Below are 21,782 nucleotides of genomic sequence, written 5' to 3' on the forward strand. Positions count from 1 at the left end.
TGGGGGTGGGAGGTGAGGGCAAGGGCACACTGGAAGGCTGGTGGTGCGCACGTGGCAGGGAGACACACACACACACACACACACAACTGGAGACGAGAAGGGAAACTCGATGGAGTCTTTCTCTTCTCAGGGCTCCCAGCAGGAAACCTTCACTAGCACTTCCTAGCCGTCAAGCCCACCCCACTGACTCAGAGGTGCCCGGGTGGCCTCCCCACCAGCTTTCCCACCACAGGCAGCAGCTCTCTCCGGGCACACGGCCGCACCCACCTTGGATGTGATGTGGAAGGACCTGTGCCCTCCCACCGCGATCTGCTTCTTCATCACGCTGAAGCGGTTGAACCGGCAGAGCAGGAGGCCGGCGCTGTGCACCCGCAGGTTGAAGTCCACGTCGTCACACATGAACCTGGCGGGAACCAGAGGAGGGGGTGGGTCGGCCTCCAGTTAGCTCACGGTCACACCCCCACCAGACACCCCCGTATCTGGGAAGATGAGCAAGCTCATTCCTGCCCCCAAAGACCTTCCCCTGGGAGGCACAGGAGGCAAACCAAGAAAGAAACAAGCTGTGATGCCCCTGCACCAGGAAGGCAGGGTGTACTCAGGCTTTTACTACAGAAGCCCTGTCACATGTGGACCGTGCACACCATGCCAGGCACAGTGAAGGGGACTTAACAGACGTCACTTCATCTATCTGTTAAAAAGCAACTGACCTCCCAGAGTAAATTTATTGTTTCCCTGGTGGCTCAGATGGTAAAGCATCTGCCTGCAATGCGGGAGACTGGGATTCGATCCCCGGGTTGGGAAGATCCCCTGGAGAAGGAAATGGCAACCCATTCCAGTATTCTTGCCTGGAAAATCCCATGGACAGAGGAGCCTGGTAGGCTACAGTCCATGGAGTCACAAAGAGTCAGACATGACTGAGCTTGGCACGCCATGCCAGGTACCATGAAGGGGACTTAACAAATGCCACTTCATCTACATGTTAGAAAGAAGACAACTGGTCTCCCAGAGTAAATATATGAGCCACTATATGAGCCACTGTTACAGGAGGAAATCAAGACTCAGAGATGGCGAGTCATCTGCCTAAATGTCAAAGCTGACAAACGGCAGAACCCACATTCCTAGCAGGTCAGTCTGCTCCAAAACAGACACTCCTCTGCAGGCACTCTTGGGGATGTGCCCACTTCCTGGCAGGTAGAGGGCTCGCTAACATTAGCGACTGGATTCTTCTTGAGACATGAGCACTTCTGCGGCTAGATCCAGAGAGAGGGACACAAGGAAATTATCATTTCCTTCAGCGCTCAAGCTCCTAGAAAGTAATGTGTTCACAGAAGGAGCCAGAAAAGCAAGAGAAACACCACCTAGAAGAACGAAGTCATTAAATAAGGTACCGTGTGAACTGGTGAAGGAAGCTGAATGGTCTTATGCAAATCTCCCCTAAAATTATGCAACAAAAATACTAAAAAAAAAAAAGAAAAAATCCATGAGGACTGAAAGCAAGGGGCCAGGCCAGTATCATGGGTAGGAAGGCCCTGCAGGGCAAGGAAGGAGCAAGGGCCCTCCAGGAGTAAGGCTGCCCCTTGCAGAGGGCCCTGGGACTGTGGGCTGAGCTGATGGACGTTGTTGGACAAAGGGCCCTGACCATGGGCTGAGCTGATGGATGTGGCTGGACAAAAGGCCCTGGGACCACGGGCTGAGCTGATGGACGTGGTTGGACAAAGGGCCCTGACCATGGGCTGAGCTGATGGACGTGGTTGGACAAAGGGCCCTGGGACCGTGGGCTGAGCTGATGGACGTGGTTGGACAAAAGGCCCTAGGACTGTGGGCTGAGCTGATGGACGTGGTTGGACAAAGGGCCCTGACCATGGGCTGAGCTGATGGATATGGTTGGACAAAGGGCCCTGGGACCGCGGGCTGAGCTGATGGCTGTGGTCGGGCGGGGCTCACCGGTTCTGGTTGTACTGCACGTTCTGGGTCAAGTCCACATTCAAGACGATGAAGTCATGCACATGGCAGCGGGAGAAGGGCTCGCGCACCTCGCGGCTCCCGGTCTTGCTGGACCACTTCCGCATGCCGATCAGGGCGTAGTGGGTGATGTTGGGGGATGCCTCGATGTGCTGCATGATGTGCTTCAAGGATACGTTTCTCTCCGACCAGGAAAATTCTCTGCTCGAAGGAGGGAGACAGACATCCCCAGGTCGGTGTGCAGACTGGGCTGGCCAGGCCGCTGCTCTCCCCTGAACATGCCGGGCAGGCTGCTGCACCCAGAACCCATCACAGCCACCAGGCACTTCGAATTCATTATCACTGATCCTCACAGCAATCTTGTCACATAGAACCATCATCCCCATTTCACAGATGAAGAAAAGGAGGCTCTGGCTGACTTGGCCAGTGTTACTCAACAGAGCTTGGCTGGAAGGGTGTTGTCTGTCTCCAGAGCCCACATTCTCTGCAGCATGCCATGCCACCTCGCGTTTCTGGTGGCAATTCCAAGGAGGTTAGGGGGAGGGAAGGAGGCTATGTGTAAGCACCTCCCACCCCACCCTGATGGCGACTGAGGTCTGGGAAGACAGTGAGGGCCACCTGACGAACAGGGAGGGCAGCTGAAGGGAGTAACCCCGGGGCTGGTAGCCCAGACAAAAAGAGTTCTGTGTGTGAGAGACCCAGTAAGTGGCTCAACTTCTCTGCATCTCAGCTTCCTTTTCCCCAGCCGAGGGGCTTCTGCTAAGCTCCCTAAGGCCTCAGCCAGCTCTGACACACCAGGACTTGAACATTCTGCTTCGGAACGAAATTCAGAAAAGCAGAGGGAAAAAGCTTAGTTCTCTTCCTCATCGCTGTGCTCAGCCAAGCTTTCGCCCTCGGAAGGCTGACAGTGAAAACACGAAAGCATGGCAGCTTGCTCTTGTCATGTCTGTGGGCTCTATCAGACCGAACACATTTTTTTCCAGAAGAACAGTGGTGAGGATGGAAGTTGTTACACTAGGACTTAGGACTCACTAACACAAAAGAGAACTAACCTTACATCGTCTCTCAAAAAAAAAAACAAGCCAAGCATTCAAGTTGTTTCTCAAATAAGCCAAAGATAAAAGGCTAAGTTGAAATACTTGTGCCAAAAAACCACACAGAGGTATCTTCCCAATGATGCTCAGATGCAGCTCTACCTACTGAGCCTTTTCTACCTCCTGCCGCTCCATCACCCTCCTCCAGGCACACAATTCACGGTTTACCTAATCCTCGTAACAAACCTCTAGGACAAGGGCAAGTGCCCCTTTGAAAGCTGCCCCAGAAAGAGTCGTTTCCCGAATGTCACACAGCAAATAAAAATACAGCTTCATGTCAGGAGGAGGCTGGAGCAGGGAGAAGGTTCTAGAAGGTGTGGGGGAGGGCACATCAGTGATGGTGATGGTCCATTTCTTCATCAGGGAGTTTGTTAAGTGGGTGTGTTCTGTTTGTGAAAATACCTGGATATGTATGACACTTTTTTTTTTATATTTTATACTGAATTTATGTTGCATTATTTTCTGTCTCTATTGTGCCTCAGTAAAATGTTTTCAATTAAAAACTCAAAGGCTTGACGGGTGAGCCCACCCCAGATAGGGTTCTGTCCACCGCACACTACATCTTCTAAGAGGAGGCGCCCTCTGGGGTCCTCAAAGGATGGACAAGAATCCCCCACTGGGCAGAGTGCCTGCTCCCTTGTCTTAGTGGGGTGCCGTTGGGAAAGGGGCTCTCACCTGCTTCTCTCCCCACCACTGTCGATGTCCACCACATTCCACATCACGCAGGAGTCATCAGAAATCACAATGAAAGGCCAGATGTCCTGGGGCTTGATTCCCAGCTCCTCCTGACGGTTCCGCTCCAGCTCCAGGTTGTGGTAAGACAGCTCCTTGATCAGGAAGTGGGCGGCGCCTGAAATGAGCAGACGACCCCGACTCGGGTCAGTCCAAGTGCCCACCCCAACCCAGGACAAAGCCCCGCTAAGAACAAGAATCTGATGAAAGCCCACCCAGGCCCCAGCCCTACCTCCTCTTCTCTGCAGCCCTTATCCACTCGCTATAGGCTGTTGACTCGGGAGAGGAAATTCGAGGTCAGAAAACACTCCCCTCCCATTTGTGCACACATCTGTCTATTTATCTTTGCTTTTCTAACAGCTGAGACCATGAATAAACCAATAACTGAGCACTGAAGAAAAAAAGAATCGTCAACAAATCAAAATAGCTTTAAAAGCCAGAAAGCTGAAAGAGAAAGGCCTTTCGATTCTATGCAGACAAAAGCCATCTCTCACCATCTGCCTCTATAAGGGTGAGGTCACTAGTGGCCACTGCAGACCTTCAACACACCCTGCAAGCCGTTCAGGGTGGAGAATGAGGCACTCTGTGCTCTAGGACAAACCAGCAGAACAGGCCTACACATCGTGAGATATTTTTCAGGAGAAGATTTTATAAGCCCGGTTTCCTGCACTGTCTCCTATCTAGAAACGCACGAAAATCCTTAATGGAGACACCTGCTGTCCGTGACCAGCAGCATCCCTCTGCTGATGTGTGCGCCTGATGGCAGTTAACCCCCTTCCCTCACATACACACCGGCCTCTCCCCACATCTCCTGGGAGCAGTTCCTCGGAGCTATCTGAGAGGCGGTCTCCCAGGCTCTGGTCCTCATTCTGCCCCCAGTAAAACCTTACTCACAACTCTCTCATTGTGCTTTTTTTTTTTTTAGTCAACACCTAGAAGACTCTCTCAAGTCTCCATTCACAGAAATTTTATTGAGTAGGGGGTGTTTTAAAGGGTCTATCACCAAAGAATTCAAGTGACAGGTTATCCCAGAAAACCTGCAGTTAGTGAAATTAGGGTATAACACTGTGGAAAATTCTGAAAGAGTTGGGAATACCAGACCACCTGACCTGCCTCTTGAGAAACCTGTATGCAGGTCAGGAAGCAACAGTTAGAACTGGACATGGAACAACAGACTAGCTCCAAATAGGAAAAGGAGTACATCAAGGCTGTATACTGTCACCCTGCTTATTTAATTTATATGCAGAGTACATTATGAGAAACGCTGGGCTGGATGAAGCACAAGCTGGAATCAAGATTGCCAGGAGAAATATCAATAACCTCAGATATGCAGATGACACCACCCATATGGCAGAAAGTGAAGAACAACTAAAGAGCCTCTTGATGAAAGTGAAAGAGGAGAGAGAAAAAGTTGGCTTAAAGCTCAACATTCAGAAAACTAAGATCAAGTCATCCAGTTCCATCACTTCATGGCAAATAGATGGGGAAACGGTGGAAACAGTGACAGACTTTATTTTGGGGGGCTCCATAGTCACTGCCAGAGAAGGCAATGGCACCCCACTCCAGTACTCTTGCCTGGAAAATCTCATGGATGGAGAAGCCTGGTAGGCTGCAGTCCATGGGGTCGCTAAGAGTCAGACACGACTGAGTGATTTTACTTTCACTTTTTACTTTCATGCATTGGAGAAGGAAATGGCAACCCACTCCAGTGTTCTTGCCTGGAGAATCCCAGGGACAGGGAAGCCTGGTGGGCTGCCGTCTATGGGGTCGCACAGAGTCGGACACAACTGAAGCGACTAGGCGGCAGCAGCAGCAGCAGCATAGTCACGGCAGATGGTGACTGCAGCCATGAAATTAAAAGATGCTTACTCCTTGAAAGGGAAGTTATGACCAACCTAGACAGTATATTAAAAAGCAGAGACATTACTTTGCCAACAAAGGTCCATCTAGTCAAAGCTATGGTTTTTCTGGTGGTCATGTATGGATGTGAGAGTTGGACTGTGAAGAAGGCTGAGCGCCGAAGAATTGATGCTTTTGAACTGTGGTGTTGGAGAAGACTCTGGAGAGTCCCTTGGACTGCAAGGAGATCCAACCAGTCCATTCTGAAGGAGATCAGCCCTGGGATTTCTTTGGAAGGAATGATGCTAAAGCTGAAACTCCAGTACTTTGGCCACCTCATGCGAAGAGTTGACTCATTGGAAAAGACTCTGATGCTGGGAGGGATTGGGGGCAGGAGGAGAAGGGGAAGACAGAGGATGAGATGGCTGGATGGCATCACTGACTTGATGGACGTGAGTCTCAATGAACTCCGGGAGTTGGTGATGGACAGGGAGGCCTGGCGTGCTGCGATTCATGGGGTCACAAAGAGTTGGACACGACTGAGCAACTGATCTGATCTGATCTGAGCGCCAAAGAATTGATGCTTTTGAACTGTGGTGTTGGAAAAGACTCTTCAGAGTCCCTTGGACTGCAAGGAGATCAAACCAGTCCGTCCTAAAGGAGATTAGTCCTGAATATTCATCGGAAGGACTGATGTTGAAGCTGAAACTCCAATACTTTGGCCACCTGATGCGAAGAGCTGACTCAGTTGAAAATACCCTGATGCTGGGAAAGATTGAAGGCAGGAGGAGAAGGGGACAACAGAGGATAAGATGGTTGGATGGCATCACCGACTCAATGGACATGAGTTTGAGTAGACTCCGGGAGTTGGTGATGGACAGGGAGGCCTGGTGTGCTGCAGTCCATATGGTTGCAAAGAGTCGGACGAAAATGAGCGACTGAACTGAACTGAACTGATTAAGAACATTCAGGGGATTCCCCAGTGGCTCACTGGTAAAGAATCCACCTGCAATGCAGGAGACGTAGGAGATTCAGGTTCACCCCTTGGGTCAGGAAGATCCCCTGGAGGAGGGCATGGCGACCCACTCCAGTATGCATGTCTGGAAAATCCCATGGACAGAGGAACCTGAGGGCTACAGTCCATGGGGTCACAAAGAGTGGAACATGACTGAAGCCATTGAGCACACACACACACACAGCATTCAGAAGAGCACACACACAGTTTAGGTGGTCTTAGTGCAGTGGTGGGACAGCAGTGATTATAGAATGAATGTAATTAATATGCACACACCTGTTGGAGGGGACTAAGGGAAAACAGGTGTTCGGTCTAGAAAAACATTTCTCAGTGGATTTCCTATGAAGTCAACGTGTCTTGAATTTAACTTTGCAACAAATTTGGAAAAAAATTAAGGCCTACCAACTCCAGCGCTGTTGAAGATGCTGGGAAGGACCAGCATGATATGGTTGGGCCAGTATTTCTTGTAAATCGCCATCTCATACTCCTTGACAACCAGCACGTGCAGGTGGCTGGCACCGTCCATCGCGTGGTACAGGTTAAAGAGTCCGTGCTCGTGACGGCCAGTTGTGGGAGTGAACGTCGGGCTCTTTATGTACTCGTGACTCTGGAGAGCATGGGCACAGAGACGTCAAGCGTTTGTCAGCCTGGCCACGAGGACTACCCTCCCTCCGAGACGTGACTCTGCAGCCTCCTCCATCAGAAGATGGTGCCTGTTTCTGCATGCCTTGCATCTGGCTGAGCCTTGGGACTTGCTTTTACGGATGAAACGCAGTACAGATAGTGGCGTGCCAGTTCCGAGCCTGGCCTCCAGAGGCATTCTGTTCTCTCTCAGAAAGCCCCCCACCCCCTGCCCCGAGGGAGAAGCCCGGGCTAGCCTGCTGGACAAGGAGAGGCCACAGGAGCAGACACGGGCGTCCCACTGAGGCCACCAGAGTCCAGCCCCACCGCCAACCTCACTTCAAACACAAGGGATGGCAACCAGGATAAGCACCCAGCAGAACCGAGCCCAAACCGCTGGTGCACAGAATACAAAGCGAAATAAATGCTTGTTTGAGAATGGTGTGTAAGGTGAGCAAAACTAATGGGCTTGTATCAGTGACCCAAATCCATGACCCTCACCTATTGGCGCCTAATACATGTTGAGTGCACGTTATTGCTGTGTGACTTAAATCCCTCCACTTCTGAGCCACACAGCCTAGCTTCTCATTCACTCAGGTTGTGAATCTTCTATATAAGCAACTGTGTTTTCTTTCACTCTTTTCTCAACAACCAAGCTAGGTCTTCTATTCCTTCTTGATTTCTCAAAGCACTTGCCACTGAGCTGGTGCTCCTAACCAGTTCTGATGGGAACCGTCTAGAAAACGGAGTAGAGGAGCTAATAAAGCCTCCGTCACCCTCTAACAAAGGAACCCACTACCACTTCACGAAGGTTTTCATTGTTTGATAATAGCCCCTGGATCTGCAAGGCTGAGCCCCAGGGCCGCAGGGCCAGTACCTTGTCTGTGACGAGGGGCAGTCGCATGCTCTCCAGCTGGCCTCCGGGTTGGCTGAAGACAAAGTGGTGCTCCTTGGACTTTGGGATGATGAAGTGGAGCTGGATTTCCTCTCCTAGCATGGAGTAAGAGAAGGCAAAGGCGTGCAGGGTGGACTCATAGAGCTGGGGTGTGAGGGGGAAAGGACAGAGCTTGTCATCAGAGTCCGGCCTGACCTCCCGGAAGAACCCAGGCCTGCTGCAGCCATGACCACACAGAGGCTACTGCCACCGCTGCCCCAGCTGATGCCAGTTCATAGCATGGACACCCGCGAGTGTGTACCCGAGGCCACACCTGATTGGTCAGAGGCTCCCATCCTGGTGCTGACCCCTAGGTACCCAGGGGATGCCTCTGTAGCCACCCAGACCTTCTGGACTCTGGATTGGACCCAGAGGAATGCTGGGGCACCAAAGCCTTCATGCTCCAGGTCACATTTTTAATTTCAACAAAGATTATTTTCTCATGACAGCTGATCTGTGTAACAGCAGAAGACAATAACTGTGTAAACTTGTGCATGTCTGTCTCACGCGCCACATCCAGACTCAGGAACCAATGGATAATCCTAGGTCCTCACTCCCATGGTGGACATCCAGAGGTCTTGGGCTCACTCCTATCCCTAAGTCTAGCCTCACCTCCAGCCACTTTGTCTAAAGAGTCCTCCTGTTACCCAGTCACCGTGCCCACACTGCTCCTGGTGTGACCTCCCAGCCCGGCTAAGCCCAGGCCAGAGGATGCCTCCTCCAGGCCTCGGCTCTGGCGTCCACAGCAAGGCCTTAGCCACCCCTCTCCCTTCAGCTGCCCCTGCAGATGCACTGCTAGTCTGCCCCGTGCCCTCCGGAGGGCCATGGGGGCCAGGGCAGGGCTGACACGGGCCAGGACGTGCTGGCTGTGACATCTGACGGACTGTGGCTCTGCTTTGAAAGCCAAGAAGAGGGAGAAACAGAATCTGACCAGGGGAGGGAGCAAAGAGGGACATAACCGAGGAATTTCCTAAGACAGCCTCCCAGGGGAGCCTTGAGCAATGAGGAGAAAGAATCAAACAGCAGAAGCAGTGACCTGTCAGCAGAGAGTCAGCATGTGCCCCTGTGTCCTCAGGGGACCTGATTTTCACACCCCTGCAAGTGTGGCCCCAGACCCAACCCGCCTACAGAGAGGCTGGCCCCGGGGGCTGGAGCTCAGACCTGCCCCCCTCCTCCTCCTCCAGGCTCCGTCTACTCATTCACTGCAGACCCTGAAGCGACCAGGCACTGAACCTTCCAGTCTCTGCATTCTTCACATTTCAAGATCAAGAAAATGTTTTCACTTATATTCTTCTCTGCCTTGAAAGAAAAACTTCATCTCCAAGGGAAGAAATGTTAGGAGGGTTTATCTGCAGCAAATAGGATTTCTGATCATTTTTAATCCTTTGAAAAACACTCATATGTATTTTTTAATTTTGTCTAGAGTACAATTGCATCATTTGAAAAAAATCTGTGCTTAGAGGAGACAGGTGCTACTTCAGTAGCAGCTAAGCTCAAGGCCAGGAAGATTTGGGAAAATTAAAGCTACCATCTGCTGTTTCCCTCTGCAAAGGGGACAGACAGAGGAAGCTGGAGCCCTCGTCACCTTCAGGCCTTTCTGGGGCAGCTATGGACTGGTAGAGCTGTCCTGCACCCCTGGGTGCTGCACAGCTATCTGTCTCCCATCAGCTCCAGCTGCCCCTGACTCCTCTTTCCTTGCCTGCATCTGAAATGAAAAGAAATTCAGTGTAAAATCCTACCCTCCATCTGTTTCTAGAGAACCAGCCCACAGGCCCCCACAAACCTCCACAAGGCTGTGCTTAGTCGCTCAGTTGTGTCCAACTCTTTGCGACCCCATGGACTGCAGTTCACCAGGCTCCTCTGTCCATGGGGATTCTCCAGGCAAGAACACTGGAGTGGCTTGCCATGCCCTCCTCCAGGGAATCTTCCCAACCCGGAGATTGAACCCAGGTCTCCCATACTGCAGGCAGATTCTTTTACTGTCTGAGCCACTAGGGAAGCCCAGGAATACTGGAGTGGGTAGCCTTTCCCTTCTCCAGGGGATCTTCCTGACCCAGGAATCGAACCAGGGTCTCCTGAATTGCAGGCAGATTCTTTACCAACTGAACTACCAGGGAAGCCCCTCCACGGACTAGTAAGAGACTATTCAAAACTGATGGATGTTAATTAACTCAACTTATTGTGCTGATCATTTAGCAATATATACATTTATCAAATCATTATGTTGTCTACATTAAACTTACACAATGTTATCTGTCAATTATATCTCAAAAAACTGGAAAAATTGTTCATTTTCTTATCAAGTGTTCGTCGACTGAAAAAATCAATTTAAAAAATAGAAAAATTAAAAAATAAGAAGAAGGAAATACCCCCTCCCAAGGTAGCCTTGCCCTCATCAGGCCTCAACTAAGAGTTCTCACTGCAAAGGCCCCATTCCTCCCCACAGCACGGATGACTCTGTGGTCTGTCTGTGCCCACCCACCCAGCCTCCTGTCCCGGGACCAGCCTTCACTCTAAGCTCCATCAACACCCACTAAAGTCACTTCTGAGTCCCCTAGACACCCCTCGTCTCCCTGCTATTGTACTTGCCATTTGCTCCTCCCCCCCCCTCTTCTGTCCACCTTGGCTCCCTGGCAAACTCTTACTGATCCTTCAGAACCTTCTCCCCTGGCTCCCTGCCCAGTATCATATGCTCATTTATTAAATGGGGATAATGCTATAGCCTTGTGGGGTTTTAATGAGAATTAAAGAAGAAACTCAACAGTACAGATTCCTAACCAAGTGCCCCTTGAATGAATGGAACACAGGTGTCACTTAAACATAAACTGCTTCAGCCAGAGCCCTGGGAGCAGTCTTATCCATCTACCCAGGGTCCAGGACAAATATCATTTTCTATCACATTAAAAATTGGGAAGTACTGGTATATAAAAAGTGCCTAGTACATAGCCCGGTACGTAGTAGATGCTCAGTAAATGCAAATTTCTCTCTTAAACCTCATAATGTCTACACGTCAACCATAGCACTTTCCTGCCAGCTTTAGCCTGCTCCAGAGTTCTGTTTATGTGCACGTGTCCATCCCTAGACTGTGAGCCTCAAGTCTGGGGTTTTCTTCACTTCTGAGTCTGTGTCCAGTATATAACAAGCACTCAGGAAGTATCCACTGCACTGAACTAACTGGAGATTGCTAAGATGTAAAGAAAAGTAAGAGATTGATAGCTGGTTAACTCTGCCACTAATACACATGTCACCCCAGGGGAATCACTGTTCGGTAGCGTCAATAATTATTTCAGAGATGATTGAAGGGAATGGAGGATTCAGGACGAAGGGGCTTCTTCCAGAACTTTCCACCTCCTGACTCCAGGATGCAAACATAACGAGAAGAAGGAGACCGAGGTGCTAGCCACGATGAAACATGTAGCCGAGAGCCATGGAAGTGCCCGCTGGAGTCCACCCGAGGGGCTGCCTGGGGGCTCCTCCTACCTGGTAGCGGGGGTGGAAGCCCATGTACTGGTGGCACTGCTCGCAGTGATGGTACGTGTTGTACGCTGCGAACTTGGACAGCCTCATCCTCGCCGTCTGGCGTCGCACGTACAGGTCCTCCGGCTTCCGGTGCGTCCCTCTGTCTGCACGAAATCCCAGCGTTAATCCCAGGAGGCCCGACCAATACCCTCTGTTCCGCTTGTTGGCAATGAAACACTGTAACAGGGCTTCCCGGGATCGCCTCTCACCTGTCCGCCCCACGCTGACTCCACGGGCCAGAAAGGACAGAGTCTCAGGGGTATAAACTAGACAGTACAGTCACACGGCGTCTCACTCATCCTGCTACGGATGTTTTACAAACCTATTCAAGGATTCGATCCGTGACAATGTAAATCGATCGCTGACGTAACATGCAAATGCTGCAAAGCACACAATCACCGCTAGGATTTCAAACGACTTAGCAAAATTAAGATTTTAACACTCAACCTCCATTCGAGAAGGTCTACGTGAAGCATGAAGGAGGCTCCAGTGAACGGCATCTGCTCTGAGCTCAATGAAGATAAAATGATGAAATCGACAAGGAGACTGGTATCTTCCTCTCACACTGCATTCACTGAACTTTCCCGGTCAGTGCTTATAATCTCACTGGCCACTCACATCCGATGTTTGTCACCAGTGACCCTGAAACCCGTCAGGGTCATAATACTGTGAAAATTAGTGGTCCCCGAAGAAGGAGCGAGAAAATGAGAGACCGAGGGAAGGATGGGAAATAGATGCATTTTGTTGTAACAACCCAAATTCATAGAAAAATATACATCTTTTTCTTTGGTTAACAAGAATCTTCAGAGTATTCCAATCATGAAAAGCCATCAACAGCATCCTCACATTTTTCTGCACTAATGGAGCAGTGAGTCTTCCCTCATGGGGTCGAAGAGCGTTTCCTGTCCAGAGAGGTGGTGACCTCACTGCTCTAACAGGCACCGCCAGTTCACTCATCACTAGCAAGATTTAGCTCATCCCTTTAAAAGGCTATTTCCACATACTCTGGAAGAAGGTGGAAGCAAGAGTTTGACAAATCTGACCTTCACTCTTTACGCTTTGATGGTGTGAGCAGATCAGACTGGCGTCCTCGTACTTCGGGTCATGAATAATATAGTCAAAAGGCAACTTCTTGAACAGCTCCAGGTCCGGCCAGGGGTCACTGAGCTGGAGGTAATGCCAATCCGAATCTTCTCTGAGGTCTACAGGATCGGGAGAAACACAGATTTGTGACAAAATGGGATGTGAGAAGGATTTATTTCAAACGTGCACAAGGGTGATGGTTGGAGTGGAACTGATGCTGAGTCGACAAGTTACCACAGGATCTCAAACACCCAGGTACATGTTCCATTTTCAGGATTCTTCTAATTCAACAAGAATGTGCATTCAGATCTATCTCTATCCAGAGGAAGAGCCTCATGCTGGGTTTCCTATGGGATAGGCTTGCTCTTCTGACTTCCACTAACTTCCACTCCTCCCAATACATGTAACCCTGTGCTCTGTGGTTTCCCTGGCCCTGTCCCTCAAATATACCACACTAGTTGCCAGCACCAGCAGAAACCAACGCAGTTCTCTCTCTTGCTCTTATACCTAAATGCTACCCAGCCAGGAAGGCCCAACTCCTACCACTGCACCTCTAGAAAAACGCTTATAAATGCTCAGATCCACTGGCTTCCCCTTTCTGAATGCCAACACGACTCCTGGCTCAACCCATGTCTTCACATTTGCCATGTATCATTGGACATTGTAATCCGTGCAGTCTACAGTGCTCATTAAACGCTTGCTGGCAAAAAGGTAAAAAATTCTAGTTGGTCCAACCCCAAATTATGGAATATGTTGATTTTATGTATATGATATTTTATACACATGATACTGAAAGTGCTGCACTCAATATGCCAGCAAATTTGGAAAACTCAGCAGTGGCCACAGGACTGGAAAAGGTCAGTTTTCATTCCAATCCCAAAGAAAGGCAATGCCAAAGAATGCTCAAACTACCGCACAATTGCACTCATCTCATGTGCTAGTAAAGTAATACTCAAAATTCTCCACGCCAGGCTTCAGCAATACATGAACCGTGAACTTCCAGATGTTCAAGCTGGTTTTAGAAAAGGCAGAGGAACCAGAGATCAAATTGCCACATCCGCTGGATCATGGAAAAAGCAAGAGAGTTCCAGAAAAACATCTATTTTTGCTTTATTGACTATGCCAAAGTCTTTGTGTGGGTCACAATAAACTGGAAAATTCTGAAAGAGATGGGAATACCAGACCACCTGACCTGCCTCTTGAGAAACCTGTATGCAGGTCAGGAAGCAACAGTTAGAACTGGACATAGAACAACAGACTGGTTCCAAATAGGAAAAGGAGTACATCAAGGCTGTATATTGTCACCCTGCTTATTTAACTTATATGCAGAGTACATCATGAGAAACGCTGGGCTGGAAGAAGCACAAACTGAAATCAAGATTGCCAGGAGAAAAATCAATAACTTCAGATATGCAGATGACACCACCTTTATGGCATAAAGTGAAGAACTAAAGAGCCTCTTGATGAAAGTGAAAGAGGACAGTGAAAAAGTTGGCTTAAAGCTCAACTTTCAGAAAACTAAGATCATGGCATCCGGTCCCATCACTTCATGGCAAATAGATGGGGAAACAGTGGAAACAGTGTCAGACGTTATTTTTGGGGGCTCCAAAATTACTGCAGATGGTGACTGCAGCCATGAAATTAAAAGACGCTTACTCCTTGGAAGGAAAGTTATGACCAACCTAGATAGCATATTAAAAAGCACAGACATTACTTTGCCAACAAAGGTCCATCTAGTCAAGGCTATGGTTTTTTCCAGTAGTCATGTATGGATGTGAGAGTTGGACTATAAAGAAAGCCGAGCACCAAGGCATTGATGCTTTTAAAATGTGGTGTTGGAGAAGACTCTTGAGAGTCCCTTGGACTGCAAGGAGATCCAACCAGTCCGTCCTAAAGGAGATGGGTCCTGGGTCTTCATTGGAAAGACTGATGTTGAAGTTGAAACTCCAATACTTTGGCCACCTGATGTGAAGAGCTGACTCATTTGAAAAGACCCTGATGCTGAGAAAGATTGGGAGCAGGAGGAGAAGGGGACGACAGAGGATGGGATGGTTGGATGGCATCACTGACTCAATGGACATGAGTTTGGGTAAACTCCAGGAGTTGGTGATGGACAGGGAGGCCTGGTGTGCTGCGGTTCATGGGGTCACAAAGAGTCGGACACGACCGAGCGACTAAACTGAACTGATATGTAATACTACATCCATGTAGCTACATGTGTCCATATATATATATATATATATGAAGTCACTCAGTCGTGTCTGACTCTTTGAGACCCCATGGACTGTAGCTTACCATGCTCCTCTGTCTGTGGGATTCTCCAGGCAAGAATACTGGAGTGGGTTGCCATTTCCTTCTCCAGGAGATCTTCCCAACCCAGGGATCGAACCCAGGTCTCCCGCATTGTAGGCAGACGCTTTACCATCTGAGCCACCAGGGAAGCTCATATATATATATATCCTAAATGTCCATAAGAGAAAAAAAAGAAGAGGGAGAGGAATGCTTATTATACATTTAATAGATGCTCAGTGCTTCATATGTGTAACATCATTTAATCTTCACAACATCCTGTAAAAGGGGAATTATGTACATTTTGCCAAAGAGAAACTCAAAGCAACAGGAGAGTATTTGAGGAAATAAGGCTGTGAAGTTTAACACACTTCAGGCAAATCCTCTTTATCATTGGTATATCCAACAAAACGTGAGACAGAAACTCAGCAGACCCACTGACTTTCATCTGCAATACGGGTCCAAATTGTGGGGGAAACGGTGGAAAACTGAGAGTGCAGATGAGTGTAGATATGGTTCCTTTTTCCTTCAAAGGAAAGATTAAGGGCTAGACGGGCTTCCTGGGTTCTAAATTTTCTCCCAGTCAAAATGCAAACATAGTTAAGAGTATGTAAAGAAGTTCTGTGTGTGCAAAGGGCAGGACTTCCTTCTCTGTCAAGGCTGACTACATTGCACATATATACCCCTTCTTTATCCGCTCAACTGCTGGCGGGCGTTTATCCTTCAGTGGACACCATACAGTTGTTGCTACATTTTGGTAATTGTGAATGATGCTGCAATGAACATGGTCACTGTACGAGGTGACTGTGGCGATTATTCCACAAAGTGTGTCAAATCATCCAGTTGTGCACCTTAAACATACAGAACAGAAGTGCTTGTAGATGCCAGTGCAGCCTCCTGGGGCCCCTTCTCTATAATACGACTCCTTACACAAACCTTCATTCCCAACAGATTCATTCAGTAGGCTGTTCAGAGCCACTGGAGTGGCGCTAGAAGAGGAGATGGAGGAGGTGCTCTACATGAGCATGAAACATGTTCAAAGACAGTCTTCCCTTCATCAGGATAAACTCCACTCTGGGAATGAGGAGAAAAGCCTATTCCCCACATATCATGTATTTTTCATTTTGCCCCAAGATGCTGACCTATGTGCTCAGCAGTCTGAAAGGGAATTCTCATCTGATGGACAATTCCACTTTTTAGAGGCAGCATGCACACATGCTCAGTTGCTCCAGTTGTGTCCAGCTCTGAGACGCCACGGATTGTAGCCCACCAGGCTCCTCTGTCCATAGGATTCTCCAGGCAAGAATACCAGAGTGGGTTGCCACCTCCTACTCCAGGGGATCTTTCCAACCCAGAGATTGAACCCGTGTCTCCAGCACTGGCAGGTGGATTCTTGACTCACTGAGCCACCTGGGAAACTCCCTAGAGGCAGCAACCAAACCTAATATGGTTACAGTTCTGTTACCCCTGAGCTGGCTCCTGAACATGTTACTTAGCAGAAAAATGGATTACCAATACCTGTCTCACGGTGTGGTAGAGGAAGTGATTGTGGTAATTTATGTAAAGTATCTGGCACAGTGGTTGACATTTGGAAGGTACTCAGTAAAGAGCGGTTATTTTTAGTATCCTAATTTTATCTTCCCCAAGGCCTCCTAGGCTCTACTCTAGGATTGAGCAAAATGACTACAAGGGAAAGATAAAAACCATCCAAAGCCCTTGGGAGGAGTCAGATCATTGACCTGAGAATTCCATCTTGAAAGTAAAAGACACAAGCAATGTCACTTGAGAAACTGATGGAGATCATTCCAAGCCCCGGGGTCATCAACAGGGAACTCACTGATGTTGATCTCTTCCTCATCGTAAACATCCACTTCCGTCAGCCGAATGAGCATTCTGGACAAAATGCTGAGGAACTGCAGGTAGGCACCCGTCTTCCCGATCTGCAGGGACAGCGAAGTGGGAGCCGACCATCAGTACGTCCATGTCTAGTGTGCTGGCTGAGCACCTTACTTGCCTCCCCTCATCCACCAATCTTAACCATCTCGCCCAATTAAAACGAGGGCTGGGGGGGATGCAAAGACCTTTGAGGGGAAAATGTGGCCAAAGAAACATGGCATAGGCAGACAGATGAACTCCCATGGGCAGGAGACCCACCTGCTTATCAATCATTGCAAATGTCTTTCCAGATTTTACCTGGCCACACTGTTTAAGCTGTTAGAACTAGGACTCCATCACAAGCTGAACAAAATGTTACTTTATAAAAAAAAAAAAAAAATGAACTGATGTTTTAATAATGCCTTAAAAGTCTTGCTCAATTGCAAATTGTGATCTTATATTAATGGATGTATCTGTAGCGGGATAACAAAATTCATTGTGGGAGATGTGAAAGGTTGGCATCACACCTCTCTCCTCCTAAGTTCAGAACTTCCTTCTCTTGTTGTATTAATGGGTCCCCACCCCCATCAAGCCAGCACTAGGCCAGTATACTATTGGTCTTAGTGCACTGACATCACAGCTGGATGCAAGGGGACCTGGGGGCTAGCCTCCTCTCCTGCCCACCTTGGCATCCTAAGAATGTGCTCTCCAAGTTCTCAGCTTAATGCCTGATTCATAGGAAGGATTCAACAGATGCTGATGAATGGAAATAACTAACTTCCAAAATGAAAATATGAAATACAACCAGGGGGAGCTTTAGAGAAAATATTCGAATGCATATAATTCACAAAGCATTAAAACTTATACTCTAAAAGAACAAAGCAAAAGAAAAAAAAGTCAAATGGACTAAAGGAAAAATAAATAAGAGAGACAAAACCAGAAAGTCATTGTAAAAGATATACCAGTGACCAATAAAGATATTAAAATATATTCACCCTTACTAATAAAACTATAATATACAAAATAATTTTCCCCTATCAAAAATGCAAAAATTTTAAAGACTGATAACATTCAGTAAGATGAGGGTATGGAAAAACCAGGATTCCTTTATAACAAACATTTTATTTCCCCTTTTTAAAAAATTACACAAAGTACTATATGCTTATCTAAAAGTACAAGAAATACAGATCAATAAAAATAGTAGTGAAGTCGCTCAGTCATGTCTGACTCTTTGCGACCTTATGGACTGTAGACTGCCAGGGTCCTTCGTCCATGAGATTTTCCAGGCAAGAATACTGGAGTGGGTTGCCATTTTCTTCTCCAGGGCATCTTCCCAACCCAGGGATCGAACTCAGGTCTCCCACATGGCAGGCAGACTCTTTACCGTCTGAGCCACCAGGGAAGCCCAATAATAAAGTAGAATAATCACAGATTCCAGCTCCCTTCCCTGACAGCTCTCCTGTCAGGGATTTTTGAAGATATTTTCACACATGCAGACACATACACACATTGGTTTTTCTGTGTAACTCATATGACCCTATGTATATATTATTCTGCAACTTGATCTTTAAAGTGGAGATATCTTAGAGACCTTTCAGTGTCAGTATATAAAGATCTAGGTCAAATTTTCTGTGGCTGAACTGCATGATAGCCCTGTGCCCAAGTATATTCAATCAAGCATGACCAACGGAACTCAAGGTGTTTCCAGTTTATTTAACTACTATAAACTACTAATACAAAACTGAGCACTTTTATACATATTTTTGTGGGTTTGTGTTTCTTGGGATAGGTACCTGACGAAGGAAGGAACATGAGTGAAAAGGAAACGTGTCTTGAACGGGGACAGTGATGATGACGGGGACAATCACAGTGCTTTCTAGGGGTCAGACGAACATGTTCCAGGTGCCCTATCATTACTCTCCTGTCTAAAGCTCCTGTTCTTCTGACACAGCTGTAGCTTCCTCATTCTCAGATGAGGACCCTGAGGCAAAGAGAGAGCTGGAACTGGCCCAGGGAGGCTGGTGATGTTTTAGTTTGACTCTAGCCCCAGGCAGTTCCCTGCAGGGCCCACCCTTCACCCCAGCTCTGTGTGGCTGAGCCCCTCTCCCAAGACCCCATACAAACCTCATGCATCCTCATCACAGGCTCGCGACCCCTGACATTCACACCCAGGTTCCTGCCGTGATGACAGGTGAAACCATCTTTCATTGTCAGAAAAATACAATAAGCTGTGGGGTGGAGACAGGCCTCCTGCCTCCCTGTTCTGTTTCACCAAAATCTTGCAGGACAGAAACAGGGGTCAGCTTCCATTGTCAGAGTGAGGGGGAACCGCCCTGACTGGCCGTGAGGACCAAATGGAGTAATGTGGGAAAGGCAGAACCATAATCTGAATGAGTAAGAAGGACCTGCAGAGAATCCCTCCAGCCCCATATCACTCAAAGGAGGAAACTGGGGTCAGAGGACGGAGGACACCCTGCCATGAGCAGCAGGTGGGTCCCTCTACCCGCCCCCTTAGGGCCACGAGAGATGCCACCTGGGGGACGGCTGAAGCGAATAAGGGATGCTCTGGGATGCTCTCAGCCCCAAACCAGTCTCTGGGTGTGCACACAAGCCCCCTGCCCCCCCCAGAGAGCCCAGGCGCACGGGGCAGCACCCACCTGGGGGGGCCCGCTGAGCAGGAGCCGGCGTGGGTGGAAGCCATCCACGCGGCCCTCGGCACGGTTGCCATAGTCCATGTGGCCGGGCCGGGGCACCGTCCACTGGCGGTAGTAGAGTGACTGCTCCGTGGACGTCATGGTCTTGCTGAGCAGGGGCCGGAAGGAGCTGGCCCACATGACCGAGTGCGAGGGCAGGAGCGAGGCGGCCTTGGGCAGGCCACTGCCATCCGTGGATGTGACCATGTCGTACACCAGCTTGGGCAGGAAGACCACGGGCGGCTGCCGGCAGGCTTTGGTCATGGAGCACTGGGAGGCCTGCAGGACGAGTGGGCCGGCGGCGGGAAGTGCCAGTGAGGAGGCCGAGCCCGAGGAGGATGCCGACGGGGCCGACACCTGGATGCGCTGGCCGCTCTTGAGGCTGGGATCCGGCTGTGAGGTCAGCCCCGGGCTGTGCCTGCTGATGACCGACGGTGACCCCCCTGCTGCCCGGAGCCTCTGTCTCTCTCCAGGGGCCCTGGCCTCCTCCGAGGGGCCACAGGATGGTGGGGACCGGGCCCGCTCCACCTGCGAGGGTCCGGCCGAGGACTCGCCACACGGTGCCGAGCCTGCAGAGACACGCCCGTCAGTCAGGGCCTAGGATCCACCTCCCCCCCCCGCCCCCAGCTCCTGCTTCTGCAGCAATGACTCCCTTTACCTGCAATGATGGGAATTTCTGTCAAGGCAATTCAATTCCCCTTCTGGTTAAATATGGACTTTTTGTCTTTCTGACAAAGCCCAGAGGTGCTGTGGGGAAAGAGCCAGCACCACTCCCCTGGCCCCACACGCCCCTCCAAGCCTCTGCACCCTCAGCCCCATCTGTCCCAGACCCTCACCATCAGTGAGTGCTCAGCCCACCTCCTGCTCTGGTGCAGGTGGGTCCCAGAGCTCAGATCTCCCCTTTGCACAGCAGAGCGGTGCTTCCGGTTCAGCAAAACTCACAGGACTGAAAAGGCTCGACTCTTTAGCTTCCAGAAGAATTCAAGAGAGAAAATGCAGCACCCACAGCAGCTACCCAAACGCAGTGTTTCTTTTGCCCTCCCCCACCGGTGGACCACGTTGCAAGCCAAGGTGAGTGTAGGTTCCTGGCACCCAGGAGTGGCACCCTGGTCCATCTTTTACATCACCCTGTGCATGCTAATTTGCTTCAGTCATATCCAATTCTTTGTGATCCTATGGACAATAGCCCACCAGGCTCCCCTGGCGATGGGACTCTCCAGGCAGGAATACTAGAGTGGGTTGCCATGCCCTCCTCCAGGGGATCTTCCTGACGCAGGGACTGAACCCTTGCCTCGTCTCCTGCATTGGCAGGTAGGTTCTTCACCACGAGTGTGCCACTATCACCCTGGACCTCCTGAAAGGTGGGGGTTTCCCCCTCTCTGAAACGGGGGGTTGTACCGAAGGCCACAAGAAGCATCTCATCGGAGATTCCCTAAGGTCTCAGGGCTCTCTGAGGAATTCTGAGAAAGTCCCCGCACAGGACAGGGAGGCTGGCCGGCAGCCTGGACATTCTACTCTGCCTGACAACACTGCACAGACCAGCAGGTCCCAGAACCTTCTAGAAAGCTGTCAGCCCAGGATCAGGGAAGAACAAAGCACCACACCTCTCTATTCTAATGGCCTGGAGCATCCACTCCTCAGGTTGCCCTGGTGCCCTCGGTCCCTCTGTTGTTTGGGGCAGAAGGATAAGAAAAAGCTGTAACATTTGGCTTTTCTGACTGACTTGAGCCTATACATCAGACCTTCCTTCCATCACAGAGTCCATGGTCCTGCTGGGAGGCCTCTTTTGACTCCTTCTGTGCACATCTGTAAGGGAGACCCTCATCGCTTGACCCACTGTTATCCATGGGCTGGTGAGAAGGTGGAAGAGAAGAAATCAAAGACCCTAGGCCGAACCCCCTGGTGTGCTCCGACCTTTGCAGCCACGCCAGGACCACTCACTGCACCCAAGCACCACACACACCTTCACGCCCCAGGGCCTCCTCTACCTTCAAGGCCCAAAGGCCAGCTGCTCTCCGAAACCTGCAGGGACCACCCCCTACCCCTAAATCTGCCCGACTTGGGCAAACTTCTTCCTATAAATAGGCATAACATCTCATAGTGGGAATGTGTGTGCAGAAAAAACA

The 21,782-nt window shown here is 49.6% G+C and overlaps 1 protein-coding gene across 11 annotated transcripts in view; it reads right to left on the bottom strand.

The window, feature by feature from the left end:
• The window catches only part of GREB1 (growth regulating estrogen receptor binding 1), a 133,734-nt gene that overhangs the window by 4,861 nt on the left and 107,091 nt on the right, over window positions 1-21,782 (bottom strand). For 8 of the 11 annotated variants that reach the window (XM_044926237.2, XM_044926239.2, XM_044926240.2 and 5 more), the window contains 9 exons: window positions 19,621-20,225; window positions 16,926-17,028; window positions 12,760-12,918; window positions 11,678-11,820; window positions 8,141-8,302; window positions 7,045-7,249; window positions 3,732-3,906; window positions 1,945-2,163; window positions 268-403 (listed from right to left, as the gene is read on the bottom strand). In XM_044926237.2, the coding sequence (XP_044782172.2) occupies window positions 268-403; window positions 1,945-2,163; window positions 3,732-3,906; window positions 7,045-7,249; window positions 8,141-8,302; window positions 11,678-11,820; window positions 12,760-12,918; window positions 16,926-17,028; window positions 19,621-20,225 (1,907 nt within the window). Of the gene's footprint in view, window positions 1-267; window positions 404-1,944; window positions 2,164-3,731; window positions 3,907-7,044; window positions 7,250-8,140; window positions 8,303-11,677; window positions 11,821-12,015; window positions 12,039-12,759; window positions 12,919-16,925; window positions 17,029-19,620; window positions 20,226-21,782 lie in introns of those variants that run through there. The other 3 variants (XM_044926241.2, XM_044926242.2, XM_044926243.2) reach the window with 3 other exon arrangements.

This window comes from Bubalus bubalis, chromosome 12 (genome assembly GCF_019923935.1).
Source record: "Bubalus bubalis isolate 160015118507 breed Murrah chromosome 12, NDDB_SH_1, whole genome shotgun sequence".
In the NCBI taxonomy this organism is placed as follows: domain Eukaryota; kingdom Metazoa; phylum Chordata; class Mammalia; order Artiodactyla; family Bovidae; genus Bubalus; species Bubalus bubalis.